At 30.0% G+C, this 23,006-nt stretch overlaps 2 protein-coding genes across 2 annotated transcripts in view; one reads left to right on the top strand and one right to left on the bottom strand.

Moving 5' to 3' along the window:
• The window catches only part of LOC111419927 (ras-related protein rac-2-like), a 79,189-nt gene extending 67,435 nt beyond the window's left edge, over window positions 1-11,754 (top strand). Inside the window, exons 4-7 of the mRNA XM_071195573.1 lie at window positions 10,798-10,967; window positions 11,016-11,130; window positions 11,329-11,446; window positions 11,502-11,754. Of these exons, the coding sequence (XP_071051674.1) occupies window positions 10,861-10,967; window positions 11,016-11,130; window positions 11,329-11,446; window positions 11,502-11,716 (555 nt within the window). The 5' untranslated portion in view covers window positions 10,798-10,860 and the 3' untranslated portion in view covers window positions 11,717-11,754. The remainder of the gene's footprint in view (window positions 1-10,797; window positions 10,968-11,015; window positions 11,131-11,328; window positions 11,447-11,501) is intronic.
• LOC111420709 (monocarboxylate transporter 12-like) overlaps window positions 1-23,006 on the bottom strand; it is a 107,196-nt gene that overhangs the window by 66,655 nt on the left and 17,535 nt on the right. The gene's annotated exons all lie outside the window — the stretch shown is intronic.

Below are 23,006 nucleotides of genomic sequence, written 5' to 3'. Positions count from 1 at the left end.
TCACAACGATGTTTATGAAAATTAAAAAATTATTTATGGCACATTTAATTGTCATTAAATTTGCTTTAAAATGTTTGTTATTTCATCATGATATCTCAATTAGTTCTTGAGATACGATTATTTTAATTTCCATTAAAATTAATAGCAATGAAAAGTGTAGAATTGGGTTTAAAAAATCATAACAACGATGTTTATGAAAAGTAAGAAATTTTTTATGGCACATTTAATCCTCATTAACTTTACTTTAAAATATTACTTATTTTTTTTTCTTAATTTTTGACATTTTTTTTTTAAATTTCATTAAAATTAAGAAATAATGGAAAAGTGGTGTACACTACTGTTGTACAGTGAACTGGGTGACCGAAAGGGTTAAAATTAATAACTATGAAAAAAGTAGTTTACATATTTTGATCTCTTTTTTGAAATAAATACCAATGTCGAAAACCTCAAAGCGCTATCGTTTTTGTTTTTCCTCTAGAGGTCAAAATTGAAAATATCGTAAAACCAGCAAGTGCAATTATCTTGGTTATAAAAATTTTTTTTTGGCGTCATCGAAGAAATCAAATTTACAGTTTCCTGTAAATTACGGTATTATAACTTAAAAATTAAAAAAACATATTTCTCTAATCCAAGACAATGCAATCCATTAAATATTTCCGTATTAACAGTTGGTGTAATAAATATAATTATTTGTTTTTAAATACCAGAAAAATAATACCTCGTAATTTAAATACCGCCCCGTAATTTACAGGAAACTGTAAATTTTATTTCTTCAATGACACTAGATTTTGACGGCGTTTGGAAATTTTATAAAAAAAGTTTATTTTTAGCTTTATTCTAAAACAATAAGAAATAATAAGCGAATAATCAGTGGTTATTTCAAATTTCATTAAATTTGCTTTAAATTTCTTCTTATTTAATCGTGATATCCCAATTTGTTCTTGAGATACGACTGTTTAAAATTATATGTTTCAAAAAATGCAAATTCAATCAATTTATGGGATGTATCAACCCCAACAAGGAAATAAAAAATAATTTAAATAAAAACTTTAAGTCATCGAAAATTAAATTAAACCTAGTATGATGATGCAATTATTTCGACGATTCAGGTTCATCAAAAAATCATTTCGGTACCTTCAACTTTCAAAGAACCTTTCCGCGATGTAATAATTCGCGATCGTTATCTTCCTTTAAAAAAAATGATTCATCGCAATTTTCTTTATTATTTTTTATTAAGGTTTAATTAAAAAGAAACCTTTTGTATTGTAAATATATAGTTTGGTCTACTTAGAGAAAATTCATTTCAGGCTTTTCTTACACCACTATAAAAAGTCACATTGAAATTTTCTCGAAACGTTATGCAAATCGTACCCGCGATAAAACGAAATGTCAAAAAAAAAAAGAAATAATAACAATAATAATAACGAGAACTAACTCGGTTAAATTAAATTGGAGACGACAAGTAATTTGCATTTTATAATCACCTTGAACTAAACGCAACTCGGACTTAAATAGAACGAATTAACCATAAATTAAATCGTTCTTTATCTCTTTGTAAGTATCAAAAACGATTTATTATCTCTTTGAAATCATTTTTTTTCTTTTCTCTTTCTTAATAATAATAATAATAATAATCTTTGGGATTAAATTGTGTAAGAAACCGTCTTTAGATCTAATATCCTTTATCAATCACCGTGGACAAATCGTCGAGTTATCCTTATTAAGGCGAGCAGAGACGATAATCCCGTACCAATCAAGGGAAAGTCCAGATAAACCCCAAGTCGAAAAGGTTCCTTCTCCGCCAAAAAAAAAGGAAAAGAAAAAATTTGTCCGGACGGGAACTCTTCTCGTTAATCGAACTATTTACCCGGCGGCGGCGGACATACGAAGAGCTTTCAGCTTTTCAGGATGCAAAGCTAACAAGTCTAACACTACCCCTAAATTGTCTTATTTGCTTCAATATAAAAAAGGGATGTGGAGGAAAAAATGTTAAGAAAATGAAACACTCAAGTCATTATTTTTTATGCTGAATTTGGATTAAAAATTATAACAATGTTCTTAGTAGCAATTAAGATATCATTGCTTTAAATTGCTTCTTATTTTAGCGTGATATTGTTATTGGTTCTTGAGATACGATTTTTTAAATTTAAATTTAAATTAATAACAACGAAAAGTACAGGGTGTCCCAATTTCGATGTCCACATAGGCTATCTCCGAAACTAAAAGAGATAGAAAAAAAGTAGCTTACATGTCATGATCTCGTTTTTCGAGAAAATGCTAATGCCGAAAACTCCGAACAGCTATCGTCTTTTGTTTTCGCCCTATCGGCAAAAACTGAAAATTTTGCGAAAACGACAATCGCGAATATCTCACTTATTATCAAAGATGGAGTATTATAAATAAAACATTATATGGGCAACTTTTTACGAAGAATTCAGTGGCGTAGGTAGAATTTTTTTCCCATCTTTTATTTTCGAGATTTGAGACATAACTTTATTTTTTTAAATGGAAACCATAGTTGGCTATGACCTAAAATAATTTGTTATTTTCTTCTGATAACAAATATATATACCTTGTGGGGTATATTTCTTATAATTATTGAATAATTAACATAAATTCATTTTGTTCTATCTAAAACGAATGTATGTATTTAAAAGTTAATGTTGCTATGGTGATAACCATACATACTATGATGGAACATAATGTATCAATTTTTTTTGTTCTTTCTAAAACTATTGTATGTATTTAAAACTTAATGTTGTTATGGTGATAACAATGCCACGATGGAAAACATTGGGAACGTTCAGCAGGTGTCAACAGTTGAATTAAATCAGTCAGCTAGTTGTATGAGCTTTAATACAGCGGAACGAAATCGGCTGAACAAACAATTGAGAATTAGTAGTTCAGCATAACCTAAAACTATGGCCAACAATAATATTTTTGAAAATTTTGTGTTATTACAAGAGATAATAGATGATGATGTTGATTTTAAGGCTCATTTCATTTTATACAGTTCTGCCAGTTTTCAAAATTAAAAGGGAGAAACAAAAAATATTAATTCTAACCTAGAATTTCACAACCGCTGACAAACTAAGCGCAGATTACTTACGCTGAGATATTTACTAAACTGCTGCGTAACAGCGCTGACTTAACATATCGTTCAGCCGTGACTGCTAATATAGCAACTTAACAGTTGACACCGGCTGAACGTGCCCATTGTTTCCAATTATTGCCAAAGTTTGTAGTAGTATTTAAAAATTCACTGACAACTCTGGCATTATGTGCTGGTGCTCCGTCATATTGAAAATATATCATTTGAGACTTATTTAATGGCAAATTGTCGACCAAAGGCACAATGTGCTGCCTTGATATATTGAGGTATTACCTGAGTTTAAGTTTTTATGGTAGATACTATATGCCAACATTCTATTATCTAAAAGGGCACACCATACATTGAACACTCAGAGACTTCATTGGTCCAGATGACATTTTGAACAAACAGCAGATTATTTAATTTTTCTAAATATCATCTACAAAATTCTAATCTTAGATTGACATCTCCGGCACGTAAATAATGAGTTAGGCCCGCTTTGTATGGTTTATACATATTTTTCTTTCATATTCGGGAGCAGCGGTTTTTGGGTCAGACGTCTTGTTCAATTTCTCTGCAAGATGTTGATGGATTTATCGCAAGTGAAGCCAACACATTGACTTCATCCTCTTGCAGGCCATTTTGGTATGTTTTTGCACGTGGTTTGGGGATGGACCAAAAATCTATTAAATTTTCTGCTAACCGGCTGAAGGTTCTTACGTGCGGTTGTCTTCTTTCCGGATACCTTGTGAAATATAATTCCGCGGCTAACGTCGCATTCTTATTTGATAACATATAGCATTCCATCATGTTACATTTTCATAATTTTCGAAGTTCATTGTAAAGTGTTATTTAGTTTTGTTATACTTTGACACCTAACATGCTGGTGCATCATACCAGCTCATAATGCCAGAGTTGTTATCGAATTTTTAAATACAAACTTTGGCAATTATTTGATACATTATGTTCCATCATAGTATGTATGGTTATCACCATAGCAACATTAACTTTTAAATACATACATTAGTTTTAGATAGAACAAAATGAATTTATGTTAATTATTCAATAACCATAAGAAATATACCCCACAAACTATATATATTTGTTGTCAGAAGAAAATAACAAATTATTTTAGGTCATAGCCAACTATGGTTTCCATTTAAAAAAATAAAGTTATGTCTCAAATCTCGAAAACCAAAGATGGGAAAAAAATTCTACCTACGCCACTGAATTCTTCGTAAAAAGTTGCCCATATAATGTTTTATTTATAATACCCCATCTTTGATAATAAGTGAGATATTCGCGATTGTCATTTTTGCAAAATTTTCAATTTTTGCCGATAGGGCGAAAACAAAAGACGATAGCTGTTCGGAGTTTTCGGCATTAGCATTTTCTCGAAAAACGAGATCATGACATGTAAGCTACTTTTTTTCTATCTCTTTTAGTTTCGGAGATAGCCTATGCGGACATCGAAATTGGAACACCCTGTACATAGTTTTAACCAACATTCTAAAGCAAATTTAATGAGGATTAAATGTGCCATAAATAATTTCTTAATTTTCATAAACATCGTTGTGATGATTTTTTGAACCCAACTTTGCACTTTTTATAGTTATAAATTTTAATGGAAATTCAAAAAATCGTCTCTCAAGAACTAATTGAGATATCATGATGAAATAACCAACATTTTAAAGCAAATTTAGTCAGGATTAAGTGTTCCGTAAATAATTCCTTAGTTTTCATAAACATCGTTGTGATGACTTTTTAAACTCAACTCTGCACTTTTAATAGTTATTAATTTTAATGGAAATTAAAAAAATCGTATTTCAAGAAATAATTGAGATATGACAATGAAATAATCAACATTTTAAAGCAAATTTAATAAGGATTAAATGTGCCATAAAGAATTTCTTTGTTTCCATAAACATCGTTGTTATGATTTTTTGAAGCCAACTTTGCACTTTTCATAATTATAAATTTTAATGGAAATTAAAAGAATCGTATCTCAAGAATTAATTGTGATATCACGATGAATTAATCAACATTTTAAAACAAATTTAATGAGGATTAAATGTGCCATGAATAATTTCTTAGATTCCATAAACATCGCCGCTCTGATGATTTTTTAACACCAACTCTGCAATTTTCGTAGTTATTAATTTTAATGGAAATTTAAAAAATCGTATTTCAAGAACTAATTGAGATATGACAATGAAATAATCAACATTTTAAAGCAAATTTAATGAGGATTAAATGTGCCATAAAGAATTTCTTTGTTTCCATAAACATCATTGTTATGATTTTTTGAAGCCAACTTTGCACTTTTCATAATTATAAATTTTAATGGAAATTAAAAGAATCGTATCTGAAGAATTAATTGTGATATCACGATGAATTAATCAACATTTTAAAGCAAATTTAATGAGGATTAAATGTGCCATGAATAATTTCTTAGATTCCATAAACATCGCTCTGATGATTTTTTAACCCCAACTCTGCAATTTTCGTAGTTATTCATTTTAATGGAAATTAAAAAAATCGTATCTCAAGAACTAATTGAGAATAAATAATTTCTTAGTTTTCATAAACATCGTTGTGATGATTTTTTAAAACCCAACTCTGTATAAGATGTCCCAAATACGTTGTCGGAGATATTGCGGACAATATCTCCGAAACTAAAAGAGATAGAAAAAAGTAGCATACATGTCATGATCACGTTTTTCGAGAAACTGCTAATGCCGAAAACTCCGTACAGCTATCGTCTTTTGTTTTCGCCCTATCGGCAAAAACTGAAAAATTTGCGAAAACGACAAACGCGAATATCTCACTTATTACAAAAGATGGAGTATTATAATTAAAGCATTGTATGCGCAACTTTTTACGAAGAATTCAGTGGCGTAGGTAGAATTTTTTAATAATAATAAAATAATAATAAATATACAGGGTGATTCAAAAAACCGCTGCCAGATTTCTAAGGCAGGTAATAGGTACATCAAAAATTAAGATGAATAGTCTTAATATACATGGACTTGCAAATGCCACCTTAACGAGATATAAGGGTGTCAAAGTTTCTTTAAAATTAAACATTATCTGGTATAAAAGACCCTTCTTTTAAAATACTTTCAACGCCACTGCTAATTTTGTCAAACATGTAACTACAATTATGTACAACTACCAATCCTTTCTTTATTCCAAAATCTTCACCTTTTCTGCAATTTCCCATTTTTCATTTCCCTTACAACTTCAATTCCTTATCAAAACAGTAACATTTAAGAGTTTTTTGAAATACGGTACCCATTGAATACTATGTTTAATATTAGTGATATAAAGTGCATCTATTTAATTTTATGTTTCAAACATTGATAAATTGAATTTGAATTTAAAGTTAAATCTGATTGACTGTATAATTCGCGACTATCTTCATTGACATGACGACCTAACCAGACATAACCTCAAAACACAATAATGGTCGAACTGAATTAACGAACTTTGAGGAATTAACAACAAAAAATAAGACATCCGGAAAAAGCCAGAATACGAACAGTGACAATACCAGAAGATATAGAACAAGTTATGGTTTTAAAAATATTATTTAATATTGTTAAAATATTATATTTGAATATTGTTTGATTTAATTTGTGAAATGTATTTTTTTATTTTTATAATAATAGGTGGCTAGCTCCTGAAGATGATTGTAACTAGCAATTTAAACCGGTTGAGCCTCAAATAAATATATCCATCTTCTAGAAAACACATAATTTTCTTACCTTACGTTGTATATTAAGACTATTCATATTAATTTTTCATGTACTATGTATCTGCTCTAGAAGTCTGTCAGTGGTTTTTTGACTCACCCTGTATATACTGCATTGGGTATATTTCTTATAGTTATTGAATAGTTAGCAAAAATTCTTTTTGTTCTTTCTAAAACTATTGTATGTATTTAAAAGTTATTGTTGTTATGGTGATAACCATACCATGATGGAAAACAGTGTTCTCAATTATTGCCAAAGATTGTATTTAAAAATTCACTAACAATCTTGTGTCATGTTGAAAATACGTCATTTGAGACAATGTGCTGCCTTCATTTATTGAGGTATCTACCTGAGTTTAAGTTTTCATAGTAGATACTATATGTCAAAATTCTATTATTTAAAAGGGCACGCCATACATTAAACTCGAATCTTCCTTGAGAACATTCAGAAAAATACGTTAAAAATACGTTAGAAAAAATGCACGCACTACTAACGTTGAACTTCATCGTCATATTTTCACTAAAAAATGTTTTATGCATGATTTATTTCAATATGATGTGCTCAATTTTTCATAAATAGATTTTATTTGACCGTAAGTTTAATAATTATTGAATTAAGTTTTTTATATGTAGATTCGGCTGAGGATGACTGTTTAGTCGAAACCGGTACCGAGGAAATTTAATAATATATAAAAAAAGCAAGAAAGAAGTTACTGTTTTTTATTTCTTAATTATATAAACATCTTGCAACATGGATTCTATCACATTCATCGGTCCAGATGACATTTTGAACAAACAGCAGATTATTTAATTTTTCTAAATATTTTTATTTCGTTTATACTTATTTTTCGAATTTTACTAAGTTATGGTCTACTTCCGACAGACCGGAAGTGGCCATCTTGAAAATATTTTAGATCGACAGTTCCGAATGAACAACTCAATGCTACCAAAATTTCAAAACTGTACAAATAATGGAAGTTCTAACAAACCAGTTACGTGAGACACCCTGTATATATTTGTTATCAGAAGAAAATGACAAATTATTTTAAGTCATAGCCAACTATGGTTTTATCATGACATGTAAGCTACTTTCTTTCTATCTCTTTTAGTTTCGGAGATAGCCTATGCGGACAATGAAATTGGGACATCCTGTAGTTTTCATCGTTATTAATTTTAATGGAAACTAAAAAAATCGTATCTTGAGAACTAATTGATATATGACGACGAAATATCCAACATTTTAAAGCAAATTTAATGAGGATTAAATGTGCCATAAATAATTTCTTAGTTTTCATAAACATCGTTGTTATGATTTTTTGAACCCAACTTTGCACTTTTTAAAGTTATAAATTTTATTGGAAATTTAAAAAATCGTATCTCAAGAACTAATTGAGATATCATGATGAAATAATCAACATTTTAAAGCAAATTTAACGAGGATTAAATGTCCCATAAATAATTTCTTAGTTTCCATAAAAACCGTTGTGATGATTTTTTAACCCCAACTCTGCAATTTTCGTAGTTATTGATTTTAATGGAAATTAAAAAAATCGTATCTCAAGAACTAATTGAGATATCATGATGAAATAATCAACATTTTAAAGCAAATTTAACGAGGATTAAATGTCCCATAAATAATTTCTTAGTTTCCATAAAAACCGTTGTGATGATTTTTTAACCCCAACTCTGCAATTTTCGTAGTTATTGATTTTAATGGAAATTAAAAAAATCGTATCTCAAGAACTAATTGAGATATCATGATGAAATAATCAACATTTTAAAGCAAATTTAACGAGGATTAAATGTCCCATAAATAATTTCTTAGTTTCCATAAAAACCGTTGTGATGATTTTTTAACCCCAACTCTGCACTTTTCATCATTATTAATTTTAATGGAAATTAAAAAAATCGTATCTCAAGAACTAATTGAGATATCATGATGAAATAACCAACATTTTAAAACAAATTTAATGAGGATTAAATGTGCCATAAATAATTTCTTAGTTTCCATAAAAACCGTTGTGATGATTTTTTAACCCCAACTCTATACTTTTCATCATTATTCATTTTAATAGAAATTAAAAAAATCGTATCTCAAGAACTAATTGAGATATCATGATGAAATAACCAACATTTTAAAACAAATTTAATGAGGATTAAATGTGCCATAAATAATTTCTTAGTTTCCATAAAAACCGTTGTGATGATTTTTTAACCCCAACTCTATACTTTTCATCATTATTCATTTTAATAGAAATTAAAAAAATCGTATCTCAAGAACTAATTGAGATATCATGATGAAATAACCAACATTTTAAAACAAATTTAATGAGGATTAAATGTGCCATAAATAATTTCTTAGTTTCCATAAAAACCGTTGTGATGATTTTTTAACCCCAACTCTATACTTTTCATCATTATTCATTTTAATAGAAATTAAAAAAATCGTATCTCAAGAACTAATTGAGATATCATGATGAAATAACCAACATTTTAAAGCAAATTTAATGCGGATTAAATGTGCCATAAATAATTTTTTAGTTTCCATAAACATCGCTCTGATGATTTTTTAACCCCAACTCTGCAATTTTTGTAGTTATTAATTTTAATGGAAATTAAAAAAATCGTATCTCAAGAACCAATTGAGATATCATGGTGAAATAACCAACATTTTAAAGCAAATTTAATGCGAATTAAATGTACCATGAATAATTTCTTAGTTTCCATAAACATCGCTCTGATGATTTTTTAACCCCAACTCTGCAATTTTTGTAGTTATTAATTTTAATGGAAATTAAAAAAATCGTATCTCAAGAACCAATTGAGATATCATGGTGAAATAACCAACATTTTAAAGCAAATTTAACGAGAATTAAATATGCCATAACTAATTTCTTAGTTTCCATAAAAACTGTTGTTATGATTTTTTAACCCCAACTCTGTACTTTTCATCATTATTCATTTTAATGGAAATTAAAAAAATCGTATCTCAAGAACTAATTGAGATATCATGATGAAATAATCAACATTTTAAAGCAAATTCAATCCGGATTAAATGTGCCATAAATAATTTCTTAGTTTCTATAAAAATCGTTGTGGTGATTTTTTAACCCCAACTCTGTACTTTTCATCGTTATTAATTTTAACAACAAAGATATTATAATTATAAAGATATTATTAATAACAACAAAGTTTATTAGAAATAAGAAATTATATATTCAATCTTCATTAAATTTCCTTTAAATTGCTGCTTATTTCATCGATTGGTCGCTTATTGCCAAAGTGGTTCCAGATTTAAGAAAGGTAATAATTAAGGAGATTGTTTTGTTTAGATGTTGTTGGCAATCATTAATGAAGATTGGTTAGTACCCAATTAAGATTTTGGTACCTGCACCAATTAGTCCCATTAAGTGTTAATGCTGTGAATGGAATCGCTTAGTAATCATAGCAGAGATAAGGCTTAACCCACATTTTTTGTGCTTTTTTTAAGATTTGTGAGGTTGATTTCTTTTGTGATGATATATCAACACAACATTTAGTCACGGGTGATATGTAATGACGATTTGAGTGACTTAAAGTAATTAATAAGTAATTTTCCTTATCTAAAATTATAGTAACGCTCCAAACATTGTGTTTGGATTTGGAAAAAAAGCTATTAGTTTATAGCCACTCTATATTGTTAATCGATAATTTAATTCCGTTAGATACAAGATAACGATTAATTAAAACTTCCCAATACTACAGATTAATTTGCTGCGTTTTCCGATAACCCAAAAAAAGTTAGTGAAGTTAGAAAATAACTTCTGGTTAATAAAAATTATCAACAAAATAATTCTTTTCATTTCAATATTTATCGATCTCTTTATCTTTATGTCAATAAATTAAAACGAGATGTAAATGATATCAAAAAAAAGATTTAGGAATTCATAGCGATCGCGTTTGGTATTATCAGTTTCAGTTTGGTGCGGGCGAAGGCGAGAACTAAAAAGTGCCCCTCGAGGCATCTGCTGATGGAATGAGCGGGATCAGATTTACAATCGTCGGAGATTCGCAAACGGGTAAAACCAGCTGGCTTTCGGTACTCAATGGGGATGGATTTAAAGAAACCCATCAAAGTAAGAGGTAAAAAAAATTAATAATCTTAATTTTTGTTTTAATAAATCCTTTTAGATTGGAACCATTTACCAAGAAAATAATCGTAAATAAAGGAGAATATGAATTGGAAATTTGCGATACTTTAGGAGGTAAACGCAATTTAGAAGAAAGAATAAGAATTTATAGAAACGTAAGTTAATTTAATTAATAAATAACAGTCATTTTTTATCAAAAGATGCCGCAAAAGATGATTAAAATCGAATCTTGTTAATAAATCGACTTTTCGGCGCCAGAAATAATTACTAAAATAAGAAAAAAGTTATTAATTTTTTGGGCAAATAAATTTTCTTATCTTCAAAATCTTTAAAATAATAATTTTTCATTTCAGACCGACATTTTTATAATATGTTTCGCCATAAACAACATGAATTCATTCAAAAACGTTCGAACGAAATGGTACCCAGAAATTAAATATCACAAACCGAACGCCTCAATAGTTTTAGTATGTAAGTAATTGAAAAGAAGAAATTATTTAAATAATTTTATTCCCATCACATTTAGGTACAAAGTCTGATTTAAAAAATAAAAGAATCCTAATCGATGAAATCCAAGAATTAAGGAGACACTATTACTTCTCGCACGTTGGATATTGCTCGGCTCTTTGGAACATAAACGTCGAGGAAATTTTCAAAGATGTTTTAATTAAGTTATGCGAGGTCACCACGACGAAAAAACCGTTTTATCATTGCTTATTCGTTCGATGTAAAAGTAATTAAACAAAAAATTTATTTATTAATAAATAATTTAAATTTGTTGATATCATTTTCGCATCGGTCTTAATCCATTATGTGATTTGAATCTTATCAATTTTCTCAAAATAGTTAGTTACTTCATATTTATAAGATCAATAAAATTTTTTTTTAATTTAGTCTCAATTTCAGAGAAGATAAATTAAAACAATAGGTAATAAAATAGATTATTACATCTATTGATTGTGATTCACTTTAAAATAAATCAAATTATTATCTTTTTTTACGTCTCCATCTATGATTAAAGCGGCGAAACTAAAACTAGAAAAATCAATGTTTCGCTTGCTTCGAGTTTCACTTCATAGATGGCTCTGTAAAAGTATTAATAGTGATAAGTTTCACTTTTTAATCATAGATGGAGTTTAATTGACTTTTTCTAAAATTTTTCTAAAATAATAATATACCGGGTGGTTCAGACCACCCGTACCAGGGATTTTTTTTGCAATAAAAAATATGATAATAAAATCGTATATGAAGAATCCAATGCACCAGTTTTTATCACGATGAAAATATCGGAAGTTGGTGGTGATGACATCAACTTAAAAATTTTACAAGCTGTCATATGAATTAAGTTTTATCATAGAATAGATATTTTAAAAATAAACATCTTTTGCTTTAACTCTTCTTAGATTTAATGCAACGTTTAAGTCCTATTGATACATAACTAAACATGTATTATAAAAAATGCTGAAGTAATTAATTAAAGAACAATCTGAACAAACAATTCATATGACATTTTGGAAAATTTTTAAGTTGATGTCATTACCACCAACTTCCGGTGTTACCAGCGTGATAAAACTGATGCATTGAATTCTTCATATGCGATTTTATTATCAAATTGCAATCCCTGGTACGGGTGGTCTGAATCACCCTGTATACAGGCTGTGTCAAATGTTTAGAATATAGCCAATAACTTCACCATTTGTGGTTTTATAGAAAAATGTTACAAATAAAAGTTTCTTTATTAATCGTGGCGCATTTTTTGGCGATATTTGCTTGTTTGTATTGTTTTTTGTATCGTTGCTATGGCAACCAACATTGTTATTTTAAATAGGATGCATATGTTTTTCTTGCATACTTTGATAAAGGATAAATCTCTCTATTTATTTATTTATCCTTTATCAAAGTATACAAAAAAAACATATGCATTCTATTTAAAATAATAGTGTTGGTTGCCATAGCAACTAAACAAAAAACAATAGAAACAAGCAAATATCGCCAAAAAATGCGCCACGATTAATAAAGAATTTTTTATTTCAAACATTATTCTTGAAAATCAAAAATTACGAAGTTATTGGTTATATTTCAAACATTTCACACATCCTGTATATAAAAATATATACAGGGTGTATCTGAATGACTGCAACAAACTTCAAGGGGTGATTCTTTAGTGAATTTTAAGGGTACTTTGATATATGAACCATGGGCGACTTCGGCTCCCGTAAGGAGCTACACCCCTCCAAAAATGGCGGAAAATTTTGGTTTAATTTCTTTTTCTCAAAAATGATAAACGCTAGGAAAATGAAATTTGGGGAATATGTTTAACTCATAATAGGGCACGTTTTGATCCTATTTGTACTTTCAACCTACCCTTCTAAATTACTAAACGTAACCACCCCCTTTACATTTTTGCTAATATTTTTTTTATGCAGATGATAAATACATTAAAAAATTTTTACCTAGGTAGATGAAAGTATCCTAAAACTTTTTTGTCTCTCTAAAATTTTTCCAAAAACGACTAATTTTTGAGAAAAAAAATAATAAAGCAAATACTGCACGTTAAACATCGGGGTTGTCGATCAAAAGTTGGAATGAATTTTAAATGAAAAAATCTTAGTAGGCTCTCTAATCTTTGTCAGAAATATTTTTGACGTTTAAATGTCAGTGTTTTTCTTACTATTATTATTGTTTTTCAAATTAATTTTTAAATAAAGTTCTATAAGTCTAGAACTAAATAAAGTTCTCGACGTTTAAAAATTTCAAATAAAACAATAATAATAGTACGAAAACCACTGATATTTAAACGTCAAAAATATTTCTGACAAAGATTGCAAAGCCTACTAAGATTTTTTCATTAAAAATTCATTCCAACTTTCGATTAACAACCCACAGCTTAACAGTTAGTGTTTGCTTAATTATTTTTTTTCTCAGAAATTATTAATTTTTCGAAGAACATCAGAGAGACAAAAAAGTTTTAGAATAGTTTTATCTATCTAACTGAAATTTTTCCAATGTATTTATCATCTTCATACAAAAAATCTAGGCATAAATTGAACGGGGGTGGTTACGTTTAGTAGTTTAGAAGGATAGGTTGAAAGTACAAATAGGGTCAAAACGTGCCCTATTATGAGTTAAACATATTCCCCAAATTTCATTTTCCTGGCGTTTATGGTTTTTGAGAAAAAAAAAATAAACCAAAATTTTCCGCCATTTTTGGAGGGGTGTAGCTCCTGAAGGGAGCCGAAGTCGCCCATAGTTCATATATCAAAGTACCCTTAAAATTCACTAAAGAATCTCCCCTTGAAGTTTGTTGCAGTCATTCAGATACACCCTGTATACAGGGTGATTCAAAAAACCGCTGACAGACTTCTAGGGCGGGTAATACATCAAAAATTAAGATGAAAAGTCTTAATATACATAGGGTCGCAAATGTCTCGTTGGCGAAATATAGCGGATCAAAGTTTTTTTAAAATTAAACATTATCTTATCAAATCTTATCAATTATCTATCAATTGGTCTCTTACAAAACTTTGATCAAAGCAATAGTTTTTAAGAAAAACACGTTTGTAGAAAATTTGTTAATTCAATCAAAAACTGTTCTTTTAATCAAAGTTTTGTAAGAGACCAATTGATAGATAATTGATCACTTTACACGAAAATACTGCACGTTTGACAAAAATAGCAGTAGAGTTGAAAATATTTTTAAAAAAGGGCTTTTTATTGCAGATAATGTTTAATTTTGAAGAAACTTTGTCTGTCAGCGGTTTTTTGAATCACCCTGTATACAAGTTGTGTCAAATGTTTGGAATATAGCCAATAACTTCACCATTTGTGGTTTTATAGAAAAATGTTTCATACAAAAAATTCTTTATTAATGGTAGCGCATTTTTTGACGATATTTGCTTGTTTGTATTGTTTTTGTATCGTTGCTATGGCAACCAACATTGTTATTTTAAATAGTACGCATATGTTTTTCTTGCATACTTTGATAAAGGATAAATCTCTCTATTTATTTATTTATCCTTTATCAAAGTATACAAAAAAACATATGCATTCTATTTAAAACAATAGTATTGGTTGCCATAGCAACTAAACGAAAAACAATACAAACAAGCAAATATCGCCAAAAGATACGCCACGATTAATAAAGAGTTTTTTATTTGAAACATTATTCTTTAAAACCAAAAATTGCGAAGTTATTGGTTATATTCCAAACATTTCACACATCCTGTATATAAAAATATATATACAGGGTGATTCAAAAAACCGCTGACAGACTTCTACGGCGGGTAATACATCAAAAATCTTAATTTTTAAGAAAAGTCTTAATATACATATGGTCGCAAATGTCTCGTTGGCGAGATATAGCGGATCAAAGTTTCTTTAAAATTAAACATTATCTTATCAAATCTTATCAATTATCTATCAATTGGTCTCTTACAAAACTTTGATCAAAGCAATAGTTTTTAAGAAAAACACGTTTGTAGAAAATTTGTTAATTCAATCAAAAACTGTTCTTTTAATCAAAGTTTTGTAAGAGACCAATTGATAGATAATTGATCACTTTACACGAAAATACTGCACGTTTGACAAAAATAGCAGTAGAGTTGAAAATATTTTAAAAAAAGGGCTTTTTATTGCAGATAATGTTTAATTTTAAAGAAAGTTTGTCCGTCAGCGGTTTTTTGAATCACCCTGTATACAGGTTGTGTCAAATGTTTGGAATATAACCAATAACTTCACCATTTGTGGTTTTATAGAAAAATGTTTTAAACAAAAAATTCTTTATTAATCGTGGCGCATTTTTTGGCGATATTTGCTTGTTTGTATTGTTTTGTATCGTTGCTATGGCAACCAACATTGTTATTTTAAATAGGACGCATATGTTTTTCTTGCATACTTTGATAAAGGATAAATCCCTCTATTTATTTATTTATCCTTTATCAAAGTATGCAAAAAAAACATAAGCATTCTATTTAAAACAATAGTGTCGGTTGCCATAGCAACTAAACAAAAAACAATACAAACAAGCAAATATCGCCAAAACAAACGCCACGATTAATAAAGAATTTTTTATTTGAAACATTATTCTTGAAAATCAAAAAATTGCGAAGTTATTGGTTATATTCCAAACATTTCACACATCCTGTATATAAAAATATATATACAGGGTGATTCAAAAAACCGCTGACAGACTTCTAGGGCGGGTAATACATCAAAAATTAAGATGAAAAGTCTTAATATACATAGGGTCGCAAATGTCTCGTTGGCGCGATATAGCGGATCAAAGTTTCTTTAAAATTAAACATTATCTTATCAAATCTTATCAATTATCTATCAATTGGTCTCTTACAAAACTTTGATCAAAGCAATAGTTTTTAAGAAAAACATGTTTGTAGAAAATTTGTTAATTCAATCAAAAACTGTTCCTTTAATCAAAGTTTTGTAAGAGACCAATTGATAGATAATTGATCACTTTACACGAAAATACTGCACGTTTGACAAAAATAGCAGTAGAGTTGAAAATATTTTTAAAAAAAGGCTTTTTATTGCAGATAATGTCTAATTTTAAAGAAACTTTGTCTGTCAGCGGTTTTTTGAATCACCCTGTATACAGGTTGTGTCAAATGTTTGGAATATAGCCAATAACTTCACCATTTGTGGTTTTATAGAAAAATGTTTCATACAAAAAATTCTTTATTAATGGTGGCGCATTTTTTGACGATATTTGCTTGTTTGTATTGTTTTTGTATCGTTGCTATGGCAACCAACATTGTTATTTTAAATAGTACGCATATGTTTTTCTTGCATACTTTGATAAAGGATAAATCTCTCTATTTATTTATTTATCCTTTATCAAAGTATACAAAAAAAAATATGCATTCTATTTAAAATAATAGTGTTGGTTGCCATAGCAACTAAACAAAAAACAATACAAACAAGCAAATATCGCCAAAAGATGCGCAACGATTAATCAAGAATTTTTTATTTGAAACATTATTCTTTAAAATCAAAAATTGCGAAGTTATTGGTTATATTCCAAACATTTCACACATGCCGTATATAAAAATATATATACAGGGTGATTCAAAAAACCGCTGACAGACTTCTACGGCGGGTAATACATCAAAAATTACGATAAAAAGTCTTAATATACATAGGGTCGCAAATGTCTCGTTGGCGAGATATAGCGAATCAAAGTTTTTTTAAAATTAAACATTATCTTATCAAATCTTATCAATTATCTATCAATTGGTCTCTTACAAAACTTTGATCAAAGCAATAGTTTTTAAGAAAAACATGTTTGTAGAAAATTTGTTAATTCAATCAAAAACTGTTCCTTTAATCAATGTTTTGTAAGAGACCAATTGATAGATAATTGATCACTTTACACGAAAATACTGCACGTTTGGCAAAAGTAGCAGAAGAGTTGAAAATATTTTTAAAAAAGGGCTTTTTATTGCAGATAATGTTTAATTTTAAAGAAACTTTGTCTGTCAGCGGTTTTTTGAATCACCCTGTATACAGGTTGTGTCAAATGTTTGGAATATAGCCAATAACTTCACCATTTGTGGTTTTATAGAAAAATGTTTTATACAAAAAATTCTTTATTAATGGTGGCGCATTTTTTGACGATATTTGCTTGTTTGTATTGTTTTTGTATCGTTGCTATGGCAACTAACATTGTTATTTTAAATAGGACGCATATGTTTTTCTTGCATACTTTGATAAAGGATAAATCCCTCTATTTATTTATTTATCCTTTATCAAAGGATAAATACGACGATTATTCTTTAAAACCAAAAATTGCGAAGTTATATTCCAAACCTTTGACACATCCTGTATATAAAATATATATATAATATATACAGGCCGAAGCAAAGCTAAATTAATTAAATTGAAATTTACTTCGTCACGATTTGCTGCTATCTTGATAAAAATGTTGTGCACACATCGGTAATGTTCTTGTATAGAAGTGGTCTAAATTTGTTTTGGTGGAAATTGATTTAATCATGTATTTGCTAGGATATTCGTAAACATTTCGTGTACAATCTAGATTTCAAAATTAAAAAAGATCTAATAACATTTCGTTATCTTTTTATCTTGATTTAATACACTCCAAATATATTTTGTTTTCTTTAATGGCATTTGAAATATTTTGAAGACTACGTATTACTCGCAAATGTCTAAATACTAATAATCGAACACTAGATTCTGTGGAAACCTGGGTAGTGCTTACAAAATAGAACGCAGTGTTTCCAAAAGTCTAGATACTGCTCGCAGAAGAATACATACCGCTAGAGAAGTACTACTTATCGCTTACAGAAGATTATTTATTGTTTGCAAAAGACTAAATACTGACACTCGATGGCTAGGATCTTGTGGAAAACTAAATATTGCTTGCCGAAGGCTACACGGTGGTTGTAGAAGACTATGTACTGTTTGCTAAAGATTGGATACTACTGCCAGAAGATTATGTATTGCTTGCAGAAGACTAAACATATTAATGTTTAGTGGAAACTTAGAGAGTGCTTACAAAACAGAACGCAGTGTTTGCAGAAGACTAGATACTGCTCGCAGAAGACTACATACCGCTAGAAAAGTACTACTTATCGCTTACAGAAGACTATTTATTGTTTGCAAAAGACTAAATACCGACACTCGATGGCTAGGATCTTGTAGAAAACTAAATAATGCTTGCCGAAGACTTCACAGTGGTTGCAGAAGGCTATGTATTGTTTGCTAAAGATTAGATAGTACTGGTAGAAGATTATGTATTGCTCGCAGAAGACTAAATATTAATAATCGGACACTAGATCCTATGGAAACCTGGATAGTGCTTACAGAACAAAAGACTATGCTTGCAGAAGAAACCAGTAAAGAGTATTAATAATAATAAGTTTAAGTTAATAATAACTTTACGAACGATAGGGGAATAAAGATACATCATCGTCCTACCAGCAGATAAAGGGAACGCGACCGTGGTTATGGTCGCAGAAATAACAGAAATATATCTTCCTGCAGACAGAATCTGAGGCTACCAGGACAATGCAAAATCTATCACCACACCCAAGTTTTTAACTGTTTGAGAGAATTGTATGATGTTATCATCAAGTGTCAGATGGGTATTATTGCTGGAGTAAAATTTTGTTAGATCTCAAAACAATAGCTTGAGTCTTTGCTCTATTCAAACTCAAGCCATGGCATCTAGACCAGGCTAGAACACTAACAAGATCCCAGTCTTGGTTTAGAGTATCGAATACTCTGGAGAAATCTAACACCCCAGAAGAGTCAAGCTATTGCAATCAGTTGGAGTAACAATATCATCCACTATACTGTTTAAGAGCAGTTTCACAGCTACGTCCTTCCCTGAAACCAAATTGATTCACTGGAACAATACGCTCAACCTTCAAAAACTATTGCCTGGTGACTATTTTTTCCAAAATTTTAACTTAATACTAATAACTATACTGTTCGTTAAATATTAGGTACTGCTGTCAGAAGACTACGTATTGCTCGCAAAAGATTAAATACTAATAATTGACGACTAGATTCTGTGGAAACCTGAATGGTACGTACAGAGAAGAACAGCAGAGTGTATTCGTAGAACACTAAATACTGCTCATAACAGACATACCGCTATCAGAGTACTAAACTCTGACCTATTGCTTTCAGAAACCTACTTATTGTTTGCTGAATACTAAACAGTGTTTGCAAAAGACTATTTACCAATTACAAAAGACAAGACTATTTATTGCTTGAAAAAGGCTATAGAGTGTGTCCAGATTTTGATGCTCATCATTGGTATATTATAAGAGATAGAGCAATGGTTGGATTATTTCGCAAAATTCAATGCAGGCAACAAATCATATTTCAAATTCATCCTTACTTTTTTCGTTTTTGAGATATTTAAAAAAAAACTGAATTTTGCTGATTTTAATTTTTTCTAATAACTCGATAACGCCTAATGCAATAACTTTTAAACTATTACATTCTTAAGATATTTTTTAAGATTAGTTTTTTTGGTCTGATCAGAAACTATCGATATTCATTTGTTCCCAATTTATTAACGCTGTTTTTTGGTTTCCTGTATTTTTTTGAAAATAATGTCTGTGGAACACTATTTCCTGTTTGCAAACGACTAGATACTACTGGCAGAGGATTAAGTATTGCTCGCAGAAGACTAAATACTAATAATCGAACACTAGATCACGTAGAATTCTGGATGGTGCTCACAAAACAAAAAACAGTGTTTACAGAAAACTATTTATTAATTGCAAAGGACTAGATCCTGCTTTCATAAGACTATTTACTACATGCAGAAGACTAAATACTGATTATCGAAATCTAGATCTTGTGGAAAACTAAATAGTACTTGCAGAACACTAGTTACTGTTTACAAACAAGTAGATACTGCTGGCAGAAGAGTAAGTATTGCTCGTAAAAGACTAAATATTAATAATCGAGCGCTAGATGATGTAGAATCCTGGAAAGTGCTTACAGAACAAAAGATAGTGTTCGCAGAACATTATTCACCGTTTGGATAAGACTAGATACTGGTGGCAGAAGACTAAGTATTACTCGCAGAAAACTAAATACTAATAATCGAGCATTAGATTATGTAGAAACGTGGATAGTGCATAATAATCCTTGCTAAATTCTAAACAGTGTTAGCAGAAGACTATTTATTGCTTGAAAAAGGCTATATACTAATAATCGAATACTAGATTCTGTGGAAACCCGAATAGCACTTACAGATTAGAAGACAATGTCTGCGGAACACTATTTATTGTTTACAAACGACTAGATACTGCTGGCAGAAGCGTAAATATTGCTCATAGAAGACTAAATACTAATAATAGAACGCCACATCATGTAGAAACCTGGAGAGCGCTTACAGAACAGAAAACAGCGTTTGCAGAACATTATTCACTGCTTGTATAAGACTAAATACTGGAGTCAGCAGACTAAATATTGCTCATAGAAGACTAAATACTAATAATAGAACGCCACATCATGTAGAAACCTGGAGAGCGCTTACAGAACAGAAAACAGCGTTTGCAGAACATTATTCACTGCTTGTATAAGACTAAATACTGGAGTCAGCAGACTAAGTATTGCTCGCAGAAGACTAGATATTGATAATCGAGTGCTAGATCATGTAGAAACCTGGGTAGTGCTTACAGAACAAAAGACAGTGCTTGCAGAACTTTAATCACTGTTTGTATAAGACTAGATATGGGTTCAGAAGACTAAGTATTAACACTAGATCATGTAGAAACGTGGATAATGCGTAATAGTTCTTGCTAAATGCTAAGCAGTGTTTGCAGAAAACTATTTACTAATTGATAAAAACAAGATATTGTTAGCCGAAAACTATTTATTGCTTGTAAAAGACTATATGCTAATAATCGAACATTAGATTTTGTGAAAACCTGAATAGTACTTACAGATTAGAAGACAATGTTTGCAGAATACTATTTACTGTTTACAAACGAGTAGATACTGCTGGCAGAAGAGTAAATATTGCTCATAGAAGACTAAATACTGATAATAGAACGATAGATCATGTAGAAACCTGGAGAGCGCTTACAGAACAGAAAACAGCGTTTGCAGAACATTATTCACTGCTTGTATAAGACTAAATACTGGAGTCAGAAGACTAAGTATTGCTCGCAGAAGACTAGATATTGATAATCGAGTGCTAGATCATGTAGAAACCTGGATAGTGCTTACAGAGCAAAAGACAGTGCTTGCAAAACTTTATTCACTGTTTGTATAAGACTAGATATGGGTTCAGAAGACTAAGTATTGCTCGCATAAGGCTAAATACTAATAATGGAGCACTAGATCATGCTAAATGCTAAGCAGTGTTTGCAGAAGACCATTTACTAATTGATAAAAACAAGATATTGTTAGTAGAAGACTATTTATTGCTTGTAAAAGACTATATACTGATAATCGAACACTAGATTCTGTGAAAACCTGAATATTACTTACAGATTAGAAGACAATCTTTGCAGAATACTATTTACTGTTTGCAAACGACTAGATACTGCTAGCAGAAGAGTAAGTATTGTTCGCAGAAGACTAAATGTTAATACTCGAACACTAGATCATGTAGTAACCTGGATCGTGCTAACAGAACAGAAGACTGTGTTTGCAGAACATTATTCACTGTTTGTATAAGACTAGATATGGGGTCAGAAGGCTAAATAATAATAACCGAGCGCTAGATCATGTAGAAAGCTGGAGAGTACTTACAGAACAGAAAACAGTGTTTGCAGAACATTATTCACTGCTTGCATAAGACTAAATACTGGAGTCAGAAGACTAAGTATTGCTCACAGAAGACTAAATATTGATAATCGAGTGCTAGATCATGTAGAAACCTGGATAGTGCTTACAGAATAAAAGACAGTGCTTGCAGAACTTTAATCATTGTTTGTATAAGACTAAATATGGGTTCAGAAGACTAAGTATTGCTCGCAGAAGGCTAAATACTAATCATCGAGCACTAGATCATGCTAAATGTTAAGCAGTGTTTGCAGAAGACTATTTACTAATTGATAAAAAGAAGATATTGTTAGCAGAAGACTATTTATTGCTTGTAAAAGACTATATACTAATAATCGAACATTAGATTCTGTGGAAACCTGAATAGTACTTACAGATTAGAAGACAATGTTTGCAGAATACTTCTTACTGTTTGCAAACGACTAGATACTGCTAGCAGAAGAGTAAGTATTGTTCGCAGAAGACTAAATGTTAATACTCGAACACTAGATCATGTAGTAACCTGGATCGTGCTAACAGAACAGAAGACTGTGTTTGCAGAACATTATTCACTGTTTGTATAAGACTAGATATGGGGTCAGAAGGCTAAATAATAATAACCGAGCGCTAGATCATGTAGAAAGCTGGAGAGTGCTTACAGAACAGAAGATAGTGTTTGCAGAACATTATTCACTGCTTGTAGAAGACTAGATCTTGGTGGCAGAAGATTAAGTATTGTTCGCAGAAGACTAAATACTAG

This window comes from Onthophagus taurus, chromosome 3 (genome assembly GCF_036711975.1).
Source record: "Onthophagus taurus isolate NC chromosome 3, IU_Otau_3.0, whole genome shotgun sequence".
Classification (NCBI taxonomy): domain Eukaryota; kingdom Metazoa; phylum Arthropoda; class Insecta; order Coleoptera; family Scarabaeidae; genus Onthophagus; species Onthophagus taurus.
This window is presented reverse-complemented; position numbering and strand designations above follow the sequence as displayed.